General features: G+C 20.5%; 4 protein-coding genes across 4 annotated transcripts; 1 reads left to right on the plus strand and 3 right to left on the minus strand.

Annotated features, from left to right (window-relative positions):
- Nucleotides 1-85: 85 nt before the first annotated feature.
- Nucleotides 86-2450, minus strand: PBANKA_0810100 (conserved Plasmodium protein, unknown function; the record flags this gene model as incomplete). Its single annotated transcript, XM_034564257.1, has 2 exons — nucleotides 86-2067; nucleotides 2291-2450. The coding sequence occupies 2 exons, from the start codon at nucleotides 2448-2450 to the stop codon at nucleotides 86-88; spliced, it is 2142 nt and encodes a 713-aa protein (XP_034421072.1).
- Nucleotides 2451-3734: 1284 nt separating this feature from the next.
- Nucleotides 3735-6374, minus strand: PBANKA_0810200 (conserved Plasmodium protein, unknown function; the record flags this gene model as incomplete). The annotated part of the gene is made up of 5 exons (XM_034564258.1): nucleotides 3735-3882; nucleotides 4014-4171; nucleotides 4304-4397; nucleotides 4544-4639; nucleotides 4825-6374. 5 exons carry the CDS (start codon nucleotides 6372-6374, stop codon nucleotides 3735-3737), a joined length of 2046 nt encoding a protein of 681 aa, XP_034421073.1.
- A 1770-nt stretch (nucleotides 6375-8144) lies between these two features.
- PBANKA_0810300 (conserved Plasmodium protein, unknown function) lies at nucleotides 8145-9971 on the plus strand (the record flags this gene model as incomplete). Its single annotated transcript, XM_034564259.1, has 1 exon — nucleotides 8145-9971. The coding sequence occupies one exon, from the start codon at nucleotides 8145-8147 to the stop codon at nucleotides 9969-9971; it is 1827 nt and encodes a 608-aa protein (XP_034421074.1).
- Nucleotides 9972-10374: 403 nt separating this feature from the next.
- Nucleotides 10375-11964, minus strand: PBANKA_0810400 (GDP-fucose protein O-fucosyltransferase 2, putative; the record flags this gene model as incomplete). The annotated part of the gene is made up of 2 exons (XM_034564260.1): nucleotides 10375-11607; nucleotides 11776-11964. 2 exons carry the CDS (start codon nucleotides 11962-11964, stop codon nucleotides 10375-10377), a joined length of 1422 nt encoding a protein of 473 aa, XP_034421075.1.
- Between the last annotated feature and the right edge of the window lie 250 nt (nucleotides 11965-12214).

A 12214-nucleotide genomic window follows, 5' to 3' on the forward strand; every position in this document is an offset into this window, starting at 1 on the left:
ATGCATATAGTGTGCATATACAATATTATATATGTGTATGTAAAATATGTTTGTACATATTAGACAATACAAAACAAAAATTCTTTTAATTTTGGATTATTATTGAGGGTACAATTGATGGTATATAATATAAGCTTTCATATCCTATATAAGCATAATAAAATTTTTTGTGTATGTTAAAAAAATTAATAAAATTTATATATATATTTTCATTTTGACTTATAGATATTTCAACACATTTAAGTATATTATTTATTTTTATATTTTTCTGGAAAAAAAAATTATAAAAATATAATTTGTTTTTTTTTTTTGTTTTTTCTTTTAAGCACAAAGAATTATTATCTTTAATTTTTTTTGTTATATTTTCAAATTTGTGTAGAAATTCGTAAATTATTTTTAACTGTTTTAATTTAAATTTTGTTAATAAATTTTTATTTTCACTTTTATACATTAATATGTTGTAACTTAAACACAAAAAAAAGAGTTCATCATTTAACTTATATCTTTGAATTCCGTTGTTTTTATTTAAATAATATTTTGCGTATTTTAAAAATACTTTTATATACATTTTATACATTTTTTCATTACTATCCAAATAAAGGCATGGTGGAAAAAATAACAAACCATAATTATTTGGTATTATAATGTTCTTACAATTTATTATTTCTTTCATTATATTATTAATATGTGTATAAATATATTTATAAATTTCAATATTTTTATGATTAAAACAAAAATGTAATAATAATAAACTTTCTTTAAGAGTATAATGTTGATAATTTTTTTTAAAATCATTAATTATTATATTTAAAATTCGATAACTTTGTATATTTATTTGGCATAAAACGTTTAGTAAAATATAAATATGCTTATTATTTATTTTCATTATTTTTTTATTATCATCATTTTGTTCACTTTTTTTTTCCAACTCTACTTTTTCAAGGTTGCTTTCTAATATCCTTAAAATATATTTTTCCAAAAAAATACGAAGTTTATTAAAATAATATTTGTGATAAATTATTCCATTTTTATATATATGTACAAGTACTTTTAAATTATTACTACAAAATATATTCCCATATAATAAACCTTGCAAAGTATTAATTTTTAATCCATTTTGTTTTATCTTATATTCCAAACTTTCCAAACATTTTTTATAATGTATATTTCTATTTACATAATATTCAAAATGTATATAAAAATCATACAAAAGTCTACAATTTTTCCAAATATTGTCTATAAAATTGCATTGATCTATTAAATTGGATATTTTTATTTTCATAAATATTTTGTTATAATTATTTATAAAATTGTATACATATATATTACAATTGTATATATTAAATAAATTACTGAAATTGCAATTTTGGTTGTTATCACTACTTACATTCCCCCCTTTTTCTATTTCAATATCTAAAATCGGGTTATTGTAATTATACACCCTCTTTCCATATTCTTCATTATAATTTTCCAATTCTTCATTTTTTCCTATTTCGTTGTGTGCACTAAATTCAGATATTTTCGTTAAAAAAGTGTTGAAAAAAAAATTATTTATATGATAAAAATTAAAAATAATATTTGTTAAATCAGTACCTTTACATTTATTTAAATCAGAAAATATTCGCTTAAGAATATTATTATGTAATTCTATACTTATATTTTCTCTACATAAATAACTATATAATATGCATAAATTTTTTATTTGTTTAAAATTATATAAATAATTTTGACTCCTCTCTATTATTTTTTTTGTAATTTCGACATTTATTTTATTCTTATTTATATTATTTCCTATATTATTTTCGGAATATAATTTATGATTTGTTGTGCAACTTAAAAATGTTAAAACAGTTGAAAGGTCATCCTCATCAAAGTTTTCAATATTCTTTTCAATAACACAACTTAAATATTTAATTATATTTTTACCAACCATAAATTTTTTACATTTTTTTTTACATTTTATATATAATAATATCAAAAGACATATATCCCTTTTGTCTTCATCCACTATCTTTACTTTTGAAATATCCTTGAATAGTGTTTTTGCAAAACTTATAAATGAATTATCTAAAAAAATAAACAATGAAATGGAATAGATAAAATAACAAAATTATTAATTACATTTATTATGCATGAAAATTGGGAAAAAAAACACACATATATATAGAGAGAGGAGTTGGACAAATCTAAGTAGCAAAGTCTATATATTCACATTTTCTTTCATTATATCTTGTAAGCCATGTCACATTTGTTGAAAAATTATTTTATTTTTTTGTTTTTTGAGTTTTACCAAATTTGTGGGGATATTTACACATATATTGATATAGCCCTTTTGAAAAATGAATTACATCATAGTAATTTTTATTTTGTGTGTGATCATAAAATCGTTTTAAATTTTTGACTTTAGTACATTTGTATATGTATGGGGCATATGCATATATTTTAAGCATATTAACTCCATTTAATTAATTTTAAAAATATAATAAAAAATAAAATGAATTAAATAAGCAGACGAAGCATAAAAATAAATAATAAAACATAAACAATTCAAAAAAAACTTTCAATTTTAATAACATCATAATACGTTGCAACTCCTTATTTTTACACATACAAACAAAAAATACAACATACTATAGACTTACTAAAACAACAAATATATTTTTTTCAAATATAATATCAAAATTATGCAAGAAAAACTTTAAAATGTTTTTTTTGAACTCAGCAATTGCAAATCTATATATTTCGTATATCCCTTGAAACTCGGAAAAAATAAAATATTAACGTGAATTTTTCAAATATTTGATTTTGTTAAAAAAAAAACAACATTTTTTCATATTCCATTTCAATATAACAAATTTAAATATTCACACATAACGAACAACTAGAGGTTTATTTTATTTTAATTGCATTCTAGTATTACTTATACAATAAGCATTATATAATTAAATAAATTCTCCAAATCTAAATTTTATTTAATATATCCTCATCCTTCATTTAACATATAAACTTGTTAAATATAAAACTATTATTTAATGAAAATTAAAAATAAAATATTACATATAAATTGTTCAAAATATTATTATGATTATATCCTGTTATTTATATTAGAAGGGAATTTTAAAGAATGTATGTGATTATTCTATAAATAATATATTTGTATATATATGTGAAGAAGATAGAATGACAATTTTTATTTTATATTAAAATATTTTTTTAACTATTTTTATCATGGTTTTGTTTCAATATATCCCAAAAAATTAACTATTTTCACTATAAATATAAACAAAAATTTTTATTCTATTTAAATAAATACATATATAAATATACTTACACAAATTCAATAATATATTAAACCTTACCAAATATACCGAGTTTATACTAATTTTTTTAATCCTATATAGTATACTATATAAATTGTTACTTTCATATGTTTACAATAAAAAACATTAAATAAATTACAAAAAAAAAATATACCAATTCATACATGAAAATAAATAAGACAATAAAAAACATATATAATTTATTAATCCTTGCATAACGAATTTAATTAATACTTAAACTTTAAAGGGGCATTCATATTTTTAAATGAATTTTTTTCAAAAAATAAAAATAAAGAAATATATGTACATAAACACCGGGTCAAATACAATACTGAAAATGCATAAATTATGATATAAATAAAAATATTTGTAATTAACTTATTTGTTCTATTTATTATGATTACAATTTCTAAGTTAATTATATATTTTGCACTCCTCTGCTACTTTTCTTAACTGATCATAAAATGCATTATTTTTTTTCATTTCATCATTATATTCTTTATTAGTTTCGAAATTTTTACATGCCGTGATAAACTGAGATAAGCATCTTTTTGCAAAAACTCTACAAATCAAAAAAAATATTAATGTTGTATATATATGTGTATGTAAAGCCAACTTTACTAGTATATACATATTATTCAGAATATAAAAAATGTTTAACGATTTTAAATTTTCAAATTGATGACGAATTACTTTGTTAAAAAGGAAATGAGATATTCATTGACATGCATATTTGGACATATTTCGATGTAATATTTTATATTAGTTTCCTCTTGATTCTTTGGCAATATCAATCCATACATTGTTATATTTATTTCTTCGCATTTGCTAATATCGTCTCCAAGGTTAATCTAGTGGGGGAAAAAAAAAATTCATATATGGCTACATCCATTTGGATTATCTACATACCAATTGTACACTATAAATATGTCTAAAAAAATGAAAACAAAATTATATATTTATAAAAATTTTTAATATATTACATTTCCTGAATTATTTGTGACGCTAGAAGTATATATATATATTCCTTTTGAAAATTCAAAGTCTTCGCATATCCATGTATCAAATAGTAAATATCTGTTAAAATTGTATTAAAACATAAAAAAAAAACAATAAATGAATAAATAAAATTATTAATAATTCCTTCCATTAAAATTGCAATATGAAAAAATAAAAAAAATAATAAAACAAATTAATAGGCATAGAAATAAAACATTAATAACCTATCACTAATAATCCAGGGCATTGCTATTCTTGTATAAATAATTTTATCACCAAATCCTCTTTTCTTTATTATTTTGCATTCGCTAACACCAAACCTGTAATATTTTCCATAAAATATTAAAAAATAAATATTATGTGTATATTCCCAATTTAGTATAATGTTGACCTCATATCGAGGTAACTACTACATAAGCGCATAAGTACATGTATGTAGAAGATGAACAAAAGATAAATCCAATAAAACTGGTTTTATATACACCCATTTTATCCTTTTTCTTACTTAAATGGGAATGAATAAAATGGAAACCACATTTTAAATACTTCGCTTTCTGTTACTGTTGCAACAACATATAAGAAATTAGAAGGTATTGTTAAATTCAAATAAAAATATATAACCGTATTTATATGTCCTTGCTTATTTTCGTTTCTTGTAATTGAACTATTGGGGTGGTTATTATTATATTTTTTTAAACTATTTTCTTTTTTATCGATATCATTAAATTCGTTTTGTGTTACAAAATAGTAAATGTTATTATTTATATCCTCATAAGCTAATTGGAAATTATCAAAATCTATGTAACTGTTTTTTATATGTTTATTTGATGCATGTTTTTTTTTATCCTCTTTTTCTAGCCTATGCTTATTTTGTTCGATTTCTGCCATTTCTTTTTTTTTACTATTTTCACATAGTAATTGTTCGTATATCAAGGTTGTGTTTTCATAATTCTTAGTATCTTTAAAATTATCTTCCTCAAGAATTGGCCCCTGATTGTTTGCATTAAAAATGCTACGTAATTTGTCGTTCTTGTTTTCATTATCTGTGCTATAGCTGTAACTATCGCGGTTATCATTTGCATGAAGTGCCAATTTCAGAGGACATATTTTTCCATTTACATCAAGCAAATCGATCATATAATCCAATATAAAATTTTGATATTTTTTTTTTGATATTACAGAATAATTTAATATATATTCTTGTTGGTCTTCTACAGTAGTGTTAAATAGTATTTCTATTTTTTTAATTATTTTATACCTATATAAAATTTCACTAACCAATATATTTTCCATAAATGTTTTTATCATTTTGTCATTATAATATTTCTTTAAAAATATATTTTTTATACAATGATAAGATTTTCTAATTTTAAAAAGATTAAAATTGTTTATACCCTCTAATATATCATTATAAAATTCAGACATATCTTTATTTATTTTAATTATATCAATTTGTTTAACTAAATTGTTAGGAACAAAATGTATCTTATCTTCGTCATTTATTTTTTTTTCTTCAATCTGGTTAATTTCGTTTTCGTATATTTTAAAGTTTTTATATGCATTATTTAAAATGCTAATTTTTTGGGCATTATTTTTCGAAACAACCCTGTCTGAATTTTCTTGTTTCGTTTCCTCATCGTTTTGAGTTTCGTTTCTATTTTGACATGTCTCCTTTTCATTATTTTTTCCTTTTTTTAAATTAGGAATTAATATTTTAACACTGTGGAATATATGCACACTTTTTGACAACATTAAATTATCTGGACTATTAATTATTTGTTCATTTGCTTCAGTATGATAGACTTCATTATCTACATTACCAATAATGTTTTCATTCAAACTATTGTTGTATATATCTCTTTTTATATTATTGTTATATTCCTTTTTATTGAATATATCTATTCCATAGTTTATGATATTACTATTATTATGAGATGCATAATTATTTTCCAAATTATATAGAATATCACTATTTATTCCATTCGAGTTTATTTCATTATTTTCATTTTGATCATCATTTATTAAAACAGTTTTTTTACTAAAATTGCTTTCCATTCCGCTATGCTTGGAATTATCATTTAAAGAATAACAATAATCATTTATTGGATTATATACATTTATTTTAACATTATATATCCTTCTTTGTTTTCAATATGATATATTTTTCATATTTTTAGCGTTTAAAATGTTTTTATTTTTAATTTTTACTATTATTTCTTCTTCAATTAAAGCAGAAATCACTCTAGTCTGATATTCAAATTTTCACAATAAATTTTAATTTTTGTTACCATGAAATATATCATAGAGAAATAATAAACATATCTATAATTTATTCAGTTGCTGAATGCAGCTATTTATGGCATATTCACAAAAAGAATAACACTAAGGACTAATTATCTTTTCAAAAAAATATATATAATGCAATTATTTTTATTTCTTCGATTTAAAGGTGCTTAGCTCCTTTCTTTTATCGCTGGTTGAGTTTTATATTCTGCATTATATGCATACGTTTAGCATATAGATAAGCAAATAAATAAGAAACATGTATATAAATTTAAAAAGTGAATATAATCCATAACATTGCAATAGTATATGCAAAAAGGTTATTTCTTGCTCATAATAAAATGACTATAAAAAAAATTAGGGTGAATGCGCATAATAGATATATATGCTATCATCATAGTTATATTTTTGGATTATTATATGCCTATAGTTTCCCCAAAAAATATATATGTATATTATAATCTAAATATTTAATAAGCAAATAATTATTAAAAAATATATTATTTTATTTTACATTTATAGCATAAAGCTTTCAAATTGAACTATTCTTTGTTTTAAAGCTATATTTATATTAAAAGACAAAGATTTAGCTTATTTTACAAGCTATACATTTTTTTTTCAGGTAGCTATAAAAAAAAAATAAAAAGTTGTTCATATTTTTTTTTTTAATCTTTAAAATTTGTTTTGCTTAATAAAAAAGTTAGTATTAGAAAATATGGCATATATGTACTCTTATAATGTGAAACATTGAATTTATGTTTGCTTAATTATATTATCTTCACACTTTTTTTATAATAATATTTTTAAATCTTATTGATTTTCAATGAAAAATAATATAATTTAACTTATTCTTTTTTAAATCATTTAATTGTTAACTTGTTCTTTTCTTGTTTTTACAAACAGTATATAGGCTGCACACAATTATTATTTTATTTTCACAGTTGTTAAATGTGTATATATAATCTATACTTATATATATATATCTTTTATTTTTTATGCATATATGCACACTTCGAAGGTTAAAGGATTAAGGCTCATATAATAAAAAAAATGGTGATTACTTTCTGAAAATATTTCCTGTTTATACTATTTATTTTTTTTTTATTTTTTTAATTTAACGTCTTAACTCTTAATACGATTGTCTTTGATAAACGAATAAAAAATAAAAAAGCATACAGCTCTTACAATTTTACGCACATAATATTTTATGTTATATACACAATTTGTATTATCTGCTGATTTTGTAAATAAAATGAGTATATATTTTTTTCAAAATATCCAAAAATATAACTTGAAATTTCAATATGTTTTATATTGTCTTTTTAAAAAAATATATATATTAGACAGGATCAATAACGAATTAAAAAACGTACATGGAAAAAGAGGGTATTGATAGTGAAAAAATATTGTTTTTTAAAACAACATGAGTCAGTGTGGGATATTTAAAATTGTGAGAACATAGTAAATATTTTTAAAAATATCCAAAACAAAGTAAAAAGAGGTATAATAAAAATAATTTCATATTCTGTATTTATATCCAAAATGAATTCCAATGTGTATATCGATGATAAAGGTAATTTAAGTAAAAATGAACAAAATGTAGAAATAATATATAATCCAATAAAGAATAATATAAATAGCGATTTTAAAAAGGAAGACATAGATAAGGAAGAGTCAAATAAAATAAAACAGCATCTTATGAATGAATTGCATAATATTAAAAATAATCTATTTGGCAATTGTCCCTTTTCCAATTATATACATTTTTATGAAATTTATAATAACTTAAAATATATAGTAAAATATGAAAGAAAGAAAAACGCAAAAGAATTATTTTCTGTATACTCGACTAGGAAAAAATATGTTTTTTATTTAATTTATTTGATTCTTTTATTATTAAATATATGTTTGTTATTTCGTTTACAAACTTTGATTAAATTTCCTTTTTGGTATAATTGCTATTATTTTTATGAAATTAATTTCCATGTATTTTTTACATTTTTTGTACTAACTTATTGTGTATTCAATGCTTATTTATTTGTTTTTACATACAAAGAGTTAGTCTATCACATTAACATTATGTGTATAATTATTATACAGACATTATATAATACATATATTAAGGAAAAGAATAAAGAAATATATAGAAACACTGAAATGTTAATAGAAGGATGTAAACGAATATTTACCAATTTGGATAAGAATTTTCCTAATGTTATCTTATTACGTACTGATAATATTTTTAATAAATTTACAAATATATTTAAATACATAAGCAAGAAGGATTATGAATATGAAAATTTATATTCCAAACATAAGGATGTATTTGTAAAATTAGATGAAATAAAAAGCATCACAAACTTATGGAACAATTTATCATCTAATGAAACAGATCAAAATAGTGTATATAAAAATAAAGACAAAAGAAAGAAAAAAAAACACACTGTAGTAATAAATATAAAAAATTCAGAAATTTATAAAAAATTAATTAATGAATCGAGCAACGATAAAATGCCTAGTTATTATAACAATGGTAACAACAATAAAAAAAGTATTTACAACATATTTGGAAATTCTATTTATTCAAACATTTACGACATAAATATATACATGAAACATAGAAAAAATTATATACATGCATTAATAATCAGTAAATGTAAAGAAAAAATAAATTATATACAACTTATATTTTATTTTATGCCATATATAATTAATCTATTTATTAATATATCCACAATTATTTATATATTATTCTCAGTTTATTATTATAATAATATGATACCTTTAGCCCCACCTTACGAATTATCAAAATTGCATATTTTCAATATATTAAATTATAGAGGTGTCTATTATATTTTATTTATATTTTTTCTTAATTTCTTTTTCTTTTTATACTCTTTATTTCTTTATAAGTTAAATACTACATATATTTTCCTTCGGCAAATATACAAGCAATGTAAGTATGAATCTACATATTATTGTGAACATATTATGAATGAAATATATGAAAAGTATATATTTTCAGAAATTATCAAAACTATTTTTGATAAAAATAAAAAAAATTCTGTACAGTATAAAAATACCAAAAAAGAAAAATATTCTCAAAAATTGCAAAAAGTAACAACACATATTGATAATAATACTCATAACAGCACACCACAATACGAAGTTATAGATAAAGCCATTGCCAATTCAAATGATGTAACAAATTATCTTCGAGCTAATATAAAAAATGATGAAACTGCACATAGTGGGGTGCATATTAAATTAAATGAAATATATTTGGATGGAACTAATAAAATATTTCAAAAAGAAAGAAAAAATGAGAAAGACGTGTCTAGTTCCATCAGATGTTTTTCGACCAGTTAGCTCTATTATGCCCCAATTTTATACTAACAATATATACATAACAATTTTTTTATTTATATCATATATATTGGACGGGTTACGATATTATTTTGAATAATATGCTTTATTCAAAAACTCACGCAAAATACACACATTTATATAAAATTGTAGAGGTCAATATATTGTGTGATTATGAAATTGTATAGTCTTATAAAATGTAATTGTTTACCTTCCTAAAATATAATTCGTAAGGAATAATCAATTAATAATCCAAATATAGTTTTTCTTTGAATAAATAGATACACTCAGAGAATCTAATAACATAAAGTAATCATATTTGTATTTTCATAATTTTGTATTTTGGGTATTTTGATAATTTCCTTTTTTTTTGATAAATTTATATTTTCCCTCATTCTAGAAACTACTATGCAAATGGAATATATTTTTTTCTATAAATACTAAGATTGCTGGGAAAATGAGAGGGGAATCCAAAACACAATGTGATTATGTACTTTTTATCTATTTCAGAATATGTATTATATATATTGTTTAATTTTTCGATCGAACTATGATCATATATATATTGAATTTTTTTATATCTGTTTTTTAATTGCTCATTATTATTAATACTATAACCACATAGATCTATATTTTGATGTTCTTTTCCCTTGGTTATTAAATATCGTTCCCATATTATATGCATAGTAAATCTTGAAAAAATATTTCCCACAAATGTACTTGAATTAGCACAAATCCATTGTTCAATTATTGCTACTTGCCCTTCATGATAATTATCTTTATTTTCATAAAAGTAAAAAAAATGTTTAAACTGTTTAAAATGCTTATTAATAATGTATTGAACATATTTTTTTTCATCTGTTGAGATAAAAATTTTTTCCTTGTTGTTCATAAACATAATATATAATAATTTTAAAATGGCTATCTGCACACTTGGTACATCATAGCTAGTAATTTTTTTAAAATCATTATATCGTAAATGGCAACTAATATAATTACTATTTTTTAATATTTCTTTAATGTAATTATTTCCATTATATATTAATTTCTCATTAAATAATAATATGTCTTCTATATTATTTTCAAATAGTTCATTTGGAAATGGTACAAGTACTACGTTACTATTTTTAATTAAAATTGAGTTTATATTATGTATATAAAATAATTTATGGACAACGTAATTTACTAAATAGTTAGTAACAATATAATCACTGTAACATAAAGTATTTTTCCCTTTAATATTTGTGCAATTTCCTGAATATGTTACTGAATATTTATAATCGCAATTTTTGCAAACAATTTTAAATTTATAATCTTCTATATAGCATTTATCAAATGGTAAAACATGATAGTATTTTGCTTTTTGTGCATTCGAATCTAATAAATATTTAAAAGAAATAATAAAATCAGTTACGTCTCCATATAATTTTTTATAATCACTAAATTCAATTATAGGTATTACATTTTTAATTATATTCATATTCAAAAAAATATTCCATTGCAAATTGTCATGTCTTTTATTTGACCAGTGACTTAGGTAGCACCACGGGGGAAGGACTAAGTAATATATATATTCCTTATCTCGTTTATTTAGTTGGTATATTACTAAAGACATTCTATATAATACTTCCTTTTGTAACTGCAAAAAGAAAGAATATCAGAATGTGGTATATATATGTACAGGCTTGTTCAACGTTGTAAGCATATAGACACACATGGAGCTAGGCAGCCAAAAAAATAAAATAACAAATGAAACTATACAATTTATTGCATCCTTGAATGATCTTTTATTTTTCCTTAGCCATACATTAAATCCTTCACCGATATTTACATCATACAATATATATTTCTTTTTTTTTAAAAAATAAAATTTATCATTTAAGTATATATCATTTTTATTGCATATAAGGGAAGACGTTTTTGCATATATGTCTGTTAATATAATTATTAAAGAATATAAGGAAATTGAAATTAAATTATATATCATATTTTTCATTATGATAAATTTGTACTCAAAATAACGAAATTAATAAAATTAAAGAGTAATGCTTGAAAATGGAAATAATTTTAACATATCACACTCTTTTTATTTCTTATTATATTTTCCTAATTTAGTCTAAGCAATTTTTAAAATAATAACAAAAGTTATAAATATTTTTTTAATATATCAAAAAAAAAAGTAATAAATACAAGATAACAATAAAACAAAAATTACACAAAATAAGCAATGCATAATGTTTTTTCTT

This window comes from Plasmodium berghei (assembly GCF_900002375.2).
Source record: "Plasmodium berghei ANKA genome assembly, chromosome: 8".
NCBI classification, from domain to species: domain Eukaryota; phylum Apicomplexa; class Aconoidasida; order Haemosporida; family Plasmodiidae; genus Plasmodium; species Plasmodium berghei.